Source organism: Akebia trifoliata, chromosome 14 (assembly GCF_017979445.1).
Source record: "Akebia trifoliata isolate Shusen 1 chromosome 14, ASM1797944v1, whole genome shotgun sequence".
NCBI classification, from domain to species: Eukaryota; Viridiplantae; Streptophyta; class Magnoliopsida; order Ranunculales; family Lardizabalaceae; genus Akebia; species Akebia trifoliata.
Window position 1 is genome coordinate 741,449 of NC_141388.1, and position 14,642 is coordinate 756,090.

At 38.5% G+C, this 14,642-nt stretch overlaps 1 protein-coding gene across 14 annotated transcripts; it reads right to left on the reverse strand.

The window, feature by feature from the left end:
• Positions 1–1,260: 1,260 nt before the first annotated feature.
• LOC147385268 (uncharacterized) lies at positions 1,261–11,726 on the reverse strand. Of its 14 annotated transcripts, none has more exons than XM_086422419.1 (9): positions 11,603–11,633; positions 11,350–11,436; positions 11,053–11,124; positions 9,779–9,923; positions 4,061–4,795; positions 3,356–3,532; positions 2,198–2,289; positions 2,004–2,072; positions 1,261–1,635 (listed from the first exon to the last, which is right to left on the reverse strand). In XM_086422419.1, exons 3-9 carry the CDS (start codon positions 11,053–11,055, stop codon positions 1,276–1,278), a joined length of 1,581 nt encoding a protein of 526 aa, XP_086278545.1. In that variant the 5' UTR covers positions 11,056–11,124; positions 11,350–11,436; positions 11,603–11,633; the 3' UTR covers positions 1,261–1,275. The 14 variants fall into 14 exon arrangements, with proteins under 14 accessions (XP_086278545.1, XP_086278551.1, XP_086278550.1 ...); XM_086422425.1 differs by having other exon boundaries at positions 9,779–9,947; positions 11,603–11,632; XM_086422424.1 differs by lacking the exon at positions 11,053–11,124 and having other exon boundaries at positions 9,779–9,947; positions 11,603–11,643.
• Positions 11,727–14,642: the final 2,916 nt, after the last annotated feature.

The window sequence follows — 14,642 nt, forward strand, 5'->3', positions numbered from 1 at the left end:
TTGGAAACAGTAGTAGAAATAATTCAACAACACATTTCTTCAAACATAGCAGTTGTTAAAAGAAAAATTCGAGAACAAGAACCACTAATCAACCGACAAATGATTCCTAAATGTTGGAGAATACTGTTAGAGAACATCATTCGGTTCTAAGCCGACAATTGAAAAAATTCTCATAAGCAATTATTACATGTGGTCGGGAAAAGAAGAGGAATGAATGATTAAATCTAGACGAAAAGAGATTTTCTTCAGAGAATTTGGATTAGTCCAAATCATATAGTTCAGTCTTGAAGACAAAAAATTGAAAGATTCAAACCATCCTTCTCAGAATGAATCATATATTCAGAGATAAGTGGGTTCAAATAGTGTAGCATTATTTTGCATAAAAAACACAAAAGGTAGGTATATATGACTGACACCAAAGATATCTTCAATTGGAATTAGGGTTTGAATAGGGTTTCGACACAGACATTTTCATTGCACCAAAAAGAGAACAAAAAAAAAATGTTCTTGTTGAATAAAGGTTAAGGTTTCATGAAGAAATGGAATGGGGAAGGGATAGGATTGGGTCCATTTACTACCTTGAGTGTGACACCTCAAAAAGAGAATTTTTTTTTGGGTGGTGACGTCAATTTCTTATAAAGAAATTGCTTTGATCTCTTCATGACTCCATTGATATTTTTGAAAAGATAAGTATTGGAGGATGCTTATACCATGGAACCAATGACAAGAAAAACAACACTCGATTAACTTTCAAAGATTTTGTTTAGTTAAAAAGTGTCATTATTGGAGGGTGAATACATAATTAAGAGAGGGTATTATTAATTAAGTTTAAAATTAGCCAATAATTGAAATCAGGGTGTCTAATTTGTCGATACGATACAAGATTGGTACAAAACTGAGACATTGATATCGAGGTAGGGATGAGGTGGAAGCTTCTATTGGTGGGTATCGATTCAAAACCAGAAAAATAAAATATTAGATCAGAAAATTCATGTTGCTCCCAATGTTCAATAAATCATCCCAAAAAAATTGACTCCATTATACAATGAAGTCGATTGCACATTGCATGATTTGTTGCAACTTCCCAATAATGCTCCTCAATTTTCAAAATAAACATAAATATATATATAGAATTAAAATTAAACGACCACTATTGAAGGTGTTCCGCTCCTCTTGCTCTGATAATACTATAGTGCTAATACTTGATGATCAAAGATAGTTTAGTACTTAAAAGAGTTAAGGGGCTGAGATTGATGGGTAGGACCACTAGTTAAACTAGAAAGTGAGTGGAAAGGCATAGAACTTAATTTTTCCAATGAAAAATATCCTTTTTCCATATGATTGAATAAAAAAGAAGAGATCAAACAAGCATGATTCATACAAGAAAATGTCATTAATCGTTCTTGTCAGAGCACGATAAGAAACTGAGATGGGTATTACAGACCGAGCCCAACTGTGCAACCATCCCTTCGCCGTAGTCCAGCAGTGTATTGCTTCTCTAAATCCAGCTGGACTTCCTTCTGCTTCTCTGCTAGGAGGAGCCCACTTCCACCTTGGTTGTTGGTTTTGTGCTCTAGTTTCAATTCGCTCTTCACACCCTACAATTGGCCATAGGTACCAAGGCAACCTCAGACTCTAAAACTGTGTTAGTAGGGGTTGAGACTGAGAAATTAAAACAGAAAGCTTTTCATTCAAGAATTATATATATGGGTAGGGATCTGTTGACTCATGAGAAAAACACATGATCCTGACTGTCTAAACACAAAATCCAAGAGCCAAGATTTATGCACATCTTGGAGACACTTATCTCAATGATAAATCTCAACCATTTGATTTGGTATTTAAACAGTGGGGATCATGGGTTTTTTCCATGAGTCATTCTTCACAAGTCACCAGATCCTGACCCTATATTTATATATAATTAAAAAGAATTCAGATATTTACCATCTGTTGTGTAGATACTGTGACCACTATAACAGAAAAGGATGACATAGGAAACTTACCATGAGTTTGTTGAATTTCTCCTGTCGTTCTTGGTCCGAAAATAGAGGCATATCCCAATGGTGAACTGACTATAAAATTTAGAGGGCAATGCAAATGAAGATACAGAGGAAGCAGGTGAAGACAGTTAAAGAACATTAGAAGGGAATACAGCAATAACACAATTCCTACAATGGAAGATGACTAACATACATACCTCTTCAGCAGCACTAGTCTTTTTATTTCCCCATAGTATTTTCTTCTTTTGGTCTGTAGACATGTATCCACCACCTATAAGGTTCCTATTTACTGCAATATTTTGAAAGCTCCAAGTTAGCAAAGAATACTTCGCTCTTTTGTCCCACTTCCTTGATAATTGATAGAAGTTAATACGAGGAAAGGAAAAAAAGAACTAAAACTAGAGCAGCACCACCCCATACTCATGTATAGTACATTAAACTAGATTTTTTCCTTTTTTTTGGAGGAGGGAGGATAGGTAAAGGGTTAGTGATTAGCAAGGTGAAATCAGGTTCAAGAGGGTTTGAACCTAGGACGTGGGAGCAATACATTCCACACATCTTACCAACTTAGCAAAGTTGGCAATTCTATTAAACCAGATTTTTCTAGTCGGCATGTTTATCCAAGCACATGATTCTGGTCTAGAGACCCAATTGATTGCAGTGGAAGAGTCTACTTCCGTAGTTAAGGTGTACGAAAGCCAGTAACCATCTATGGGCAACAGAGTTGCCTAGTTTCTGCCAAGCATTTTGATGCATCACATTTTCCCTACCCAGCTTGAATGAACTTATTTTAATAGGATTCCTTTCGTACTTGGGTGGTTGGATAGAAACTCTCACAAGCACAAAGTTATATGAAGGAGCTTGAAAAAGAGAACTCCTAGTCTCGACAGATTCTCTATAGCATTTAATAAAGAACAGTAGCAAATAGTTTGAGGGTATGTCATTGGGTTATCTAGAAGGGAGTGTTACAGAATTGTTTAATAAATTGCAACCCTAGGCTGCAAATTTGATGAGGTGCATACTCCACATTCATCAAGTATACTTAGGGGCATTTAGCATCTTCTGAAAAGGTACCTCATATTCTTTGATACATGGATTATTAGCTGGATCCATTTTTGTAACAACTAAATTCTAATACTTATGATAAAAAAACTAAATTCTAATGCTACATGAAATTCCACTGACAGTAATAAATGTTCCTACAATGGACCAATACTGTGTCCCAAATGATGCAAAATATGTCCTATGAATCACAAGAAAATAAGAAGAAAACTTAATTAATTGAGAACTAAATAAAACCAAGAGTTATAATCATATCATATAGACCTCGTAATACTAATTGTTGTAGATAATACCTAATTCCGCAGCTTTCATTGCTGCAAGTTTGGCAGCATTTAGATCACGAGTAGACACTGCTTCATTAGCAGAAGACTGAGCAGGTTCAGGAATCACTTTATCAACAATCTCCTGAACTTGCTTAGAACTTGAAGGTCTTTCATCAGCAGTACAAGTGAACTTCGAAATAATTTTTCCTGAGGGTGAGAAGGGAAAGATGATGGTTAACACTTTCCAAAATATAACTAAATTTAAAAATTATAAATGGAAAGATATACAAAGCAATAAGTATGCTAAGGGGCTAAATGGTGTCAGAGCGGAGTATATGTTTCAAGGTTCATGGAGTTCTCTAAGCAGAAATGAAATCTAATGGAGGATGCTCTATTTGCCTTATGTTGAGGCGATTGGAAAGAACGCAATTCTAGAATACCTAGTAATAGAAAGGGACTTCCTGAGTTTTCAAAACTGTTTGCCCCAGCTTAAGGAACAAAACAGAAGCCATGGTTTTAAAGTGATAGATTTAGTTGCCAATCGGAAGTCTATTATTTATTATGGGTAGTTGTCTTTGTCTTGGTTTTTGTTTCATTACTCCATACACATGGGGAAATCACTTCCTTAACAGTACCTTTCGTTAATCCTCTTAATATATTTTCAGTTACTAATCAAGAAAAATAAAATGATACTAATATATCTAAAATAGATAGTCAAAACAATGAAATACTCACCACCAGTTCCCTCATCTGCATTGCACAATTTCGGCTTTTTGACCAAAAATTCATTATCCTCATGTTTCCTCCTTTCCATCACATTACGTTTTTGTCCATCCAATTCCTTGGAGCTACTCTTACGGGTTTCAGTCAGGCCATTTCGACCACTCTCCCTGGCTGCAGTTGAATCTTTTCCATGCCCTCTAGTTTCATCAAAGGAGGATATATGATCATTCTTGTAATCTCCCAAACTCTTACAGCAATCCTTCTTGTCATCTCGGCCCTCTCTATCCGAGTTATGTCTTTCTTCCCCAATCTTAACTTCATCCAAATTTGAGTTAATGTGTCTTCTACTACCATGCCCATCGCAATCAGGTTTGTCTCGGGTGTATTTATCTACATGTTGCCAATAATCTCTCCTTTCATACTCACTTTCTTGTCTCGTACAATCAGAATGAGTACCACTCCTTGAATCTCGACCAGACCAAGAGGACCTCTGATAACGTCTTTCCCCTCCATCAGCATGCCTGCGGTATCTGCTGTGGTCGTCATGCATATGGTAATCATGGGAACTCCTGTAGGGCTGTCTTTCAGAATTTCTGTATGAATCGCCACCTCTGCCAGATCGACTATGACCAGACTCCATCTCTAACTCCCTTCCACCATTTTCCCTTCTCCGTGGATCATCAGAAATTTTTGCAGGATTATCCCTATGAAACTCTGGACTGGGGCTTCGGTCATGGTTAGGACTTCCTGTTAAAGATACAAAGATAAATAGCTTAGTACTGCGACATGAACAACTAATAAAGGGCATGCAGTACTCCTTGTGTGGTTCTACTATAAGGAATAGGTACTTCTAGCTTAAAAGATCCTCTATGGGTATGGTAACCTTTCTGACTTTGTTATAGTTCTACTTTTTTTTTTGTGTGTAGCAGGAAATCTCCCATTTCTTTTCTCTTTAACACAATTTTATTTACCAACAATAAAAAACAAAGAGACCTCCATAGCATACTTTTGTGTTTTAACCTAAGATATAAGATGGGGGTTCACCATAAAGTAAACCATATAATTTCTACAAAAGCCTTGTATGGTCACAAGTACCAAGGATCTCTGCTTGTCCCAAGTCATTACACTAGCACCATTTCATAATCATCAGAACACAGATGCCTGTTTGAGCACCAATGTGCAAGAACTGGCCTGATTTCCTAATAAAATTATTGGCATAAGTCACATGCATACTAGTTCAATGTATCAGAGCTCTTTTCTAAAGGTCAAAGTTTTTGGCTTAACTTAAAAGAAATGTAAATCCAAGACTGCAAAGTCAGGATTCCGGGAAAAAATTTCAAGGGAAAAACTCATAAAAAAATCGTCAAGGTAACGGCCACATCATCTGTCACCTAGAGTTAGGTGTAAGCTCGCCCCGGAGCTACCCGGGAGCACTCATGTAACAGTATGTAAGGCTCGTTATGAAGCCATGTCAGCCCCGTACCAGGGCATATCTGTTAGCTTAGGGTACGTGTCAGCCCCGTGCCAGGGCACACTTGTTAGCTTAGTGGCATTTTCGTAATAAGGGAGTATGACCGGCCTCTACTTTTGATGTTTCCTTCTGGAAACCTAGTAAAGACTTAGCATACACTTTGTAGGAAGGGTGTCAGTGCTATCCCAATCCCCGGCCTACACCCACGTTGTTGAAGCCCTTGAAGCCCAGCTCCGTGGAAGTCCCGCGTGTCATAGGATCATCATTGCTTGTAACGCATCTATTTGCTTTTGTACGCGTTACACCGTGTAATCAATATTATATCAACAAAGTTGCCTTCGGGCTTTATCTCGTGTTGCCTCGTTTACTTGTTTGCTAGCTACGTGTGTGTGGTGTACGATCATTTTACAGGCTTGCAAGTGGATTTGACCCCCTTGCGCCGCACGACCCCGCTTCGAAAGAATAGGGCCGTGACAGTTGGTATCAGAGCAGCAGTTGTTTGAGCACAGTAGTATTCCCCCTAGCTATTCCCCCGAGATTCCATTTAGTTCACGCGAACGATGGTAAGAGGAACTACTAGTACCGCGGATCTACCCGCTCCAAACACACCAGCACCACGTACAAACAAGGAACGCATCGAGGTATTGGAGGAAAAGATAGGTATGCTATCCGGTATTGTTGATGGTATTGCACGAATAGATGATCGCCAGAGCACGCTGGAGGAAGGATCCGAGACATTCAGAGCTAGAGTGACAGCCCTCGAGGAAGATACCCGAGACAGTCTAGCCGTCTTACAGGAACAGATTACGGAGCTCACTACGAAAGTAGGCCTCCTGGTCAGAGCCGTCGGTAACGAACAGCCTACCAGTAGTGATGCTTCTCCCTCGCGCTTACGAGTACCCGAGCCACGTACCTTCGATGGTGTTCGCGATGCGAAAGAGCTCGAGAATTTCCTGTTCGACATGGAGCAGTACTTCCGTGCAGCTCGTCCGGATTCCGAAGAGGTAAAAGTAACAACTGCTTCTATGTATCTTGCAGGTGACGCCAAGCTATGGTGGCGGACAAAGTACACCGAGATGGAAAGTGGCCAATGTTCCATCGATACATGGGAGGACCTCAAGAAAGAATTGAAGCACCAGTTCTTACCAGAGAACATGGAGTTCATTGCCCGCAGAAAGTTGAGGCAACTCCAACATACAGGTACAGTTCACGAGTACGTCAAGCAGTTTTCCGCCTTGATGCTTGATATCCGTGATATGTCAAAGAAAGACAAGTTGTTCTCATTCCAAGAAGGACTCAAGCCTTGGGTTCAGACAGAACTCCAACGGCAACGTGTGGAAGATCTCGCGTCTGCAATTGCAGCAGCCGAGCGGTTGACTGATTATATACTCCCCGCGGGAGCCAACAGTATGTACATCCTCAATCGAAGGGTTACTACCAGCAACCTGAGTACACAAAGAAGTCTTCGAATGGCAAGAATGGAAGGCATAGAAAGAGTTCCAGTCCGGGATCATCACGGAACTCCTCTCCTTCACAGAGCAGAAGTACCTCGCCAGTCAAGCGTCGTCACAAGCATGGATGTGTTTTGTGTGGTGGGCCTCACAAGACAGTCAAGTGCCCACAGCGAGCCAAACTGACTGCACTATTAGCTTCCCAGAGTGACCCTAGTCACGAGAGTACGAGTGGGCGAGATTATGAAGATTCTCCTCACATGGGAGCCTTGCATCTTCTGAATGCAATGAAACAGACATCTGAGACTCAGAATAGCCGGAAACGGAAGGGTCTATTGTATGTCGATATTGAAGTTGGTGGGAAGACCACCCAGGCAATGGTTGATATAGGAGCTACTCACAGCTTTATTACCCCTGCAGAGGCGAAGCGTCTCAACATCCGGCTCGATAAGGGTTCAAGCCGTATGAAAGCTGTAAACTCCCAAACCACTCCTATCCATGGTTCGGCCAAGTCAGTGTCCGTCAAGATAGGTACATGGAAGGGTAAGCTTGATTTACTCGTAGTTCCGCTCGATGAGTTCAGAGTTGTCATTGGGATGGATTTCATGCGACAGAACAGGGTTGTACCAATGCCATTCGCCAACACCTTGGGCATGCTAGGTGAATGTCCAAGCTTTGTTCCCGTCTCCACAGGCAAGGAAGAGGGAAATTTAATTTCAGCCATTCAGGTGAAGAAAGGGTTGAAGAAAGGTAAGCAACCGTACATTGCTTCCTTGAGAGTTGAAGCCGAAGAAAAGGACCATAGTTCAACTCCCACACAAGCCACACAGGTTTTAGCAGAAGTTGATGATGAGATAGCGAATTTGCTTCCGAAGACACTACAGCCACGTAGGTCGAATGATCATCAGGATGAATTGCTACCTGTTGCCACACCTCTTATAGAGAGGCCTTACAGGATGAATCATCCAAGACTAGCTGAGTTGAGCAAGCAGCAGTATGGGTCTTCGAGACGTTGTATCGATTATCGAGCAGTGAAGAAGATCACCATCAAGAACAAGTATCCTATCCAGCAGAGTGCCGACTTGTTTGATAAGCTTGGGACAGCCAAGTGTTTTTCAGAGTTAGGTCAGAGATCAGGTTACTGTAAGATTCAAGTTGCAGAAGAAGCCCCTCAGCCACTTAGTCAGAGTGTCAGCAAGAATTGTGATGTACCTCAGAGTGTTGTCAGCGTCAGAGATTCAAGAGTCACAGGGAAGTTATGGAACGGACCATGCAGACTACTTAGATTCCAGCTTGATTTTCCGAGCAGTGTACATCATCAATCAGTTTGGCCAGCAGAGAGATTCAGTTCTGCGTTGGAGTATTTTAGGCATCTTGCCAATGCCGATCATCCGAATTGGACGAATTTGTTCAATTCCACCATTCAGAAGAACTCTTCCTCCAACAAGAGTACTTTTGAACTTATATCAGGCCAACAGTGTTTAACTTCTCACACTATTGTTTCAGGCTACAGGAGACACAATCCAAGGACGTACAGGTTTGCTAAACTCTGGTTATCGTACAGGTTACACAGCATCTACACTGTCATCCATGCAAGAAGTCGCAAGCCGTACCAAGCAGATCTAGGAGATCCCGCGCGCAGCATTCCAACACGTACCACTTCTCATTCAGCTTTTCAGCCAGAGCGTGTTGTCGACAAAGTTCTCGAAGATGTCATTTCAGCAGCAGTTCCATCCAGCAACAGCAGCAGCAGCACATGGAGTACTTCGTCACACAGGACATGCCAGAATTTGAAGCTACACAGGAGAGTGCAGAGAACCTACAACCTTTCAAGCAGCCGATTGAAGAGTTTGCCAGGTCAATGCGACGAGGACGTCTGCAGAATAGGTGGGGGAGACTGTAACGGCCACATCCTAGAGTTAGGTGTAAGCTCGCCTCGGAGCTACCCGGGAGCACTCATGTAACAGTATGTAAGGCTCGTTATGAAGCCATGTCAGCCCCGTACCAGGGCATATCTGTTAGCTTAGGGTACGTGTCAGCCCCGTGCCAGGGCACACTTGTTAGCTTAGTGGCATTTTCGTAATAAGGGAGTATGACCGGCCTCTACTTTTGATGTTTCCTTCTGGAAACCTAGTAAAGACTTAGCATACACTTTGTAGGAAGGGTGTCAGTGCTATCCCAATCCCCGGCCTACACCCACGTTGTTGAAGCCCTTGAAGCCCAGCTCCGTGGAAGTCCCGCGTGTCATAGGATCATCAATTGCTTGTAACGCATCTATTTGCTTTTGTAACGCGTTACACCGTGTAATCAATATTATATCAACAAAGTTGCCTTCGGGCTTTATCTCGTGTTGCCTCGTTTACTTGTTTGCTAGCTACGTGTGTGTGGTGTACGATCATTTTACAGGCTTGCAAGTGGATTTGACCCCCTTGCGCCGCACGACCCCGCTTCAAAAGAATAGGGCCGTGACAGTATCAGAAAAAATCAGAAAACAATAAATAAAATATATTGTTACTTAACATAATAGTAAAAAAAAATCAATTTTTCATTTTTTTAATATCATTAAATCAAGATTAAATCTTTTTTTCAAAGCTTTGTGAATAAGTTGAGATTAAATCACCAATTGAAAGAAGCATAAATTAATCTGGACTTTTTCAAAAATTTGGAGAATTTTGTCACTATGCAAGACTGCAACAGGTATAATCTCCATAGCCATCTATGTAACAAGGTCACTGAATTGTCTGAGGCAAAAAGTAACTAAGAACACCAAATCATTCATGAAAGAATATATAATAATGAACAACCAACCCTCAGATGAAGCAGCTGATACACTAACAGGAGAACGGCGCCGATACTTTCTATTAGCTGCATCATTTGAGGGCTTGCGAAATGATGGCCTCGCATCAGCAATATCTGGTGAAAGTGATAAATTTGGATCCATGAAGCCAAGCACCTGGAAACACCACTATCTCTGCAACTGCAATTAGGGTGCATAGTTTCAATACAAACTAGACATGCTTTGAATCAGACATCATGCAAAACCCATGAGATATTTAATAGGGGGAAAAAAGTATGAGATAGAGATAAAGAAAGGACTCAGTGTGTTAATGAATAAAATCTCCCTAAAGATGGTTTCAGTTAATAGAATTATAACCCAGAAAGTAGAAACCAGGTAGTAATAACCAAGATAACTGTATAAATGACTACATTAATGGATGTCTTAATAGTAAACAATGCCATTCCTCAACTTCGAGATAGGTGAACAAAAAGCAAGAGGAGTCAATTTCCAAAGAATCCTTTCCCTTGAGATGAATGGCGGAGACTTCCAAGATTGAAACAAAGCTGACATAGAAGAAAGCAAGCACCAAATTAAATTGCAAGGGGGAAGGAAATGGGACCAGGTTGAACGGGTAAAAAGAATGAAGGATGAGCATAGACCCAAATTTGATATTCAAAAAGGTTATCTTTGTTAAAATTCTCTTGGTGCACCCTCGCTCTATCCTTGTGTTATTCGATTGTTGGAGGTCCAGAGCCTTTTTTGGAAAGGAGAGGATTCTGTGGAATTTTGTTCCTCCTACTATTTGTTGGGGTTTGTGGAAAGAAAGGTGCAGGCGTTTCTTTGAAGGGAAGGAGCTTACTACCCAGGAAATCATCTTTAGCATTGTGGGGTTGTTGTTTTATTGGAGTAAGCAGTTCAGGAGTTTAGAGGGCTTAAGTTTGAAGAATTTTTTGATTTGTAGTGGGTGATTTTATTTGGTTTGTTTTTCTTTAGGTCTGTGGTTTTGTCTTTTCTTGTTTATTCCTTGTGGACTTCTCGTCCTCTTTTCAATACAATTTTGGTTATTAAAAAAAAGGTTATCTTTGCAAAAAATTGAAGAAACTTCAAAACTTGTAACCCATACCCCATGTCCAGGTAAACACTGCAAACAACACATAAGCAAGTTTTTTCGGTTCTCTTTTATCATTCCCATAAATTGAGACATACAGATTCTAAAAAAAATGAGAACTTTTGCAATATGAAACTTCTAACTCCATATTCAAAACCTATATAGAAATTAATTTTCAAACGATCCTAAGCTTACCATGTCACAACGCAGTCGCTACTATTAAGTCTAACAGCTGGTCTAAGACTTCCGAAGAAGCTCCACTACCTCCTATGGAGACGTTCAAATCACAAAGCAGACCCAATCAAAAACATAATCAGAAACCACAAAATTGCTATATTAAAAAAAATACCCTTGTACCGTGTACTTGCTAGAGATTAATCTACTGTTATTTAGCTCATCAAAATAATTTGAAGCCCTAAAAATTGTTATTTTACGTCAGCAGCGTCTCATTTCCACGTAAAATTTCTACAAATCAGTTAAAATGGATACTACCATGAGAAGAATCTGACTCGATCACCATATCACGGACCTCCACAACCAAAACTCAGATAAATTCGAAATAGAGAACCAAATATAACCCTGAAATCAATCAAATATGAAGCTCTGAAACCTAAATATAACTGCTTACGAGATAAAAAATGAGCACCGAACTTAAGAAATCAAGCAAGATGAGATCTTTAAGATAATTATTATACATCGATAAGAATTAAAGGTACATTGAAACCTTGGAGAAGAGGGTTGATACCTTCGATTTGAGAATTCGATCGAAAGGGGGGAAACTGTGTTATTTGCTAAGTGAGTTCGCTATGCTACATTAGGATAATGTATATTTTTTTGTTTTCTATGAAGAATTCTAGTGTCCAGCGTCGTCGGACACTCTGGGTACAACAACAATGGTTTATATGGGAAGTACGTCTACTGTTCTATAAAATTATTAAAACTCTTGTACTCTACTAATTCAAAAAATTAAAAAATAATAATAATAATAATAAAATAGTGATAAATGAGTTGAAAAAGAGAGATGATATAAGCATCCCCTTTTACTTATTACAACCCAACTAAAAATAAAGAAAATAAATGAATGATTGGGAATAAATAAAAGTCTAGTGCCAATAGAAGTTCTCCCTTTTTTCTTTTCACCGGTTAGATTTTCATTTTTTGGGTTTAGGATTTAATATGAGCCAAATCATAGTTGTAACAACCACTGAAATTGTTTGAACAAGTGTTATAATGTTTTGTAATGTTTAAAAACTATGTTTCAATCTTTAACTGGGGTGTGATGAATAATTTAAGAAAATGGAGTGTAATAAGTAAATGTTAGAATTGACTGCCCTCTAAATTTGAATGAAATTTAGAAGTGTTGTGATAATCTGACTACCTACGTGGCAAACTCAATTGACTACCTGATGTACAAGTTCGAAAATTGTAGATCTGAACTCCTCAGGATACAAGGTTCCCTCGAGATACATTTTTTTATGGGAAAATGCAGCCATATATCCCGAGGAGCACAGATCTACGATTTTCAAACTTGTCACGTCAGAGTAGTCAATTGAGTTTGTCACGTGGGGTAGTCAGATCAACACAATTCAATTTAGAAAGGCCCATTGGTGTTTTCAAACAAACAACATACCCATCAACCTCAATCTTGCATGAGGGATTAACACAAAATGCTTAAAACACCCTCCTTTTCAATCGTATGATAATAAACTTGTAATTTTTTTCCCCAAAACCCATTGCCTCCAACTTCTAATATGAATTTTTTAACATGTTTAACCTCTTCAAACTTGTCTTAAACCCATCATCTTCAATCTCTTGAAAAAAATCCCTGATTTTTTTCCATTTGAAAATTCATCGTCTTCAACCTTCCCAAAATCCAAATTTTGTTCTTAAGATTTGAAGGTTGAAAGAGATAAAATCTTTAGGTTAAAGATGGGCATAACAAATTTTACTTAAAATTTGAAGATGATGGATTTTTAAAATTGTTTTATTTTGTTTTTCCCCTCTCAGAGGTGAAAATCGTCATAGACATCGACTACGGAGCGTGGTGGTTTGTTATGTGCCTATGTGGTTAAGAATTTAAATTTGATGCATCCCAATATGTCTAGGCCTTTTGGACTATTGGTTTAGGTTCTTAACAATAGGAAAGGGGGCAAGGTTGAAAGTGAGGACATTGCAAGAAATTTATGCTTTTTTTTATCTTCAGAAAATGCTGTAGTAACATTGAAATTGACATCCTCTCACACATTGTTGGCATAGATGTGTGTACTAAATGAGATACAAGTGAGAGTCATCTATGGTTCTGTGCACACCAACGTGTGAAACGATGTCAATTTCAATGTCACTCCAGCACGACTACTTGTTAGGGAGACGGATTTGGAGTTGCAATTTTTGTGAGGGCAACCAAACACTAGAATTCATTTCAAGAGTTGCTAGAACACATAATTACTATTAAAGCTTGTATATTTTGGTTAATTATATCTGTAAACCTTGAAGGCTTAGATATATTTAAAGCAAATGGTCGGGTACATATATTTAGAGCTTTAATCAGCTCAGTGATAACCACATGCACCCAATATACTTAAAAAAAATAAAGAGTCGAGCTACGTTGCCTGCGTTAGACACTACATTCAACTCTGAGCTGATGTGGCAGTGCACAGATAATCATAGATTTGTTATCTTTGAAATACAAGTTAAAAATCAACGGTTGTATAATCTAATTAACACAATGTCCAACCCAGGCAGTCCATCATCTTCCAAAAATAAATATCAAGCAATGCATCGTTACACATAACGATCATTTCACATTGCTCAATTACCCTCACAAATGCTAGACCATATCTTTTTCATGATGATGATCTTAGAATCTCACTTGAAGAAATCCTTGTATCTAATGCTCTAATTAGAATTGTGAAATTTAAAAATTGGCATAACTTCACCTCCGAAGGAATGAAAAGTCACGATCAAATTATTGTAAAACTTACAAAGGCTCAAAAATGCTTGGTTACATGAGTAAAAATTGAGATCAATAGAGAGTAAGCCGAATAAGCAAAAATTGAAAAGATCGAGATCATGGAAGATATTGACAATTGGAGAAATATTAAAGATCGAGATCATGGATAGATTAATAATTTATAATCATATTAAAATGACATAAGAAACCATCGCTCATCACACCTTGAATTATATTTTTTTATATAAAAGATATGATGTAAAGACTAATGAAGGCATGTGTTATATATCAACATGTTATGTTCTCTTCCATGCCTTAATGTATAAAAAAAAAGTTGAAGTCTATATTGATGACATGTTAATCAAAAGTTAAAATGTTCAAGGAACCACTAAACCCATAAAACTAGGAATCTTTAAATTTATGTTCAACGTCCTTTTGTCATTAGTTCAAAATTTCTGAATTTCAATTCTGAAATCTAAAATTTGAAATAAAATATACGAAAATAAAAATTTATAAAATTTGAATTTTAAAATAAACCATCTCCATTAAGACTTCAGAAGTATTACCAAACACACACTTAATCATTTCACATTATAATTAAAACATTGGGATAAGACTTTTCCATGAATGATGATAATGACAACCTTCCATGGATTTTGTAAAAAGCCAGTAAGACCATCCTCCTTACTGAAAATATGAATGTTTCCCCAATCACGGCCAAATACATTTTCAAAGACAAAAACAAAATCAAAAGCAATCAATCTGGTAAGAATGTATGGGTACAACAATGTTGGGTTGATACATAATGAAACAATCTATAATTACAATTGGTTCA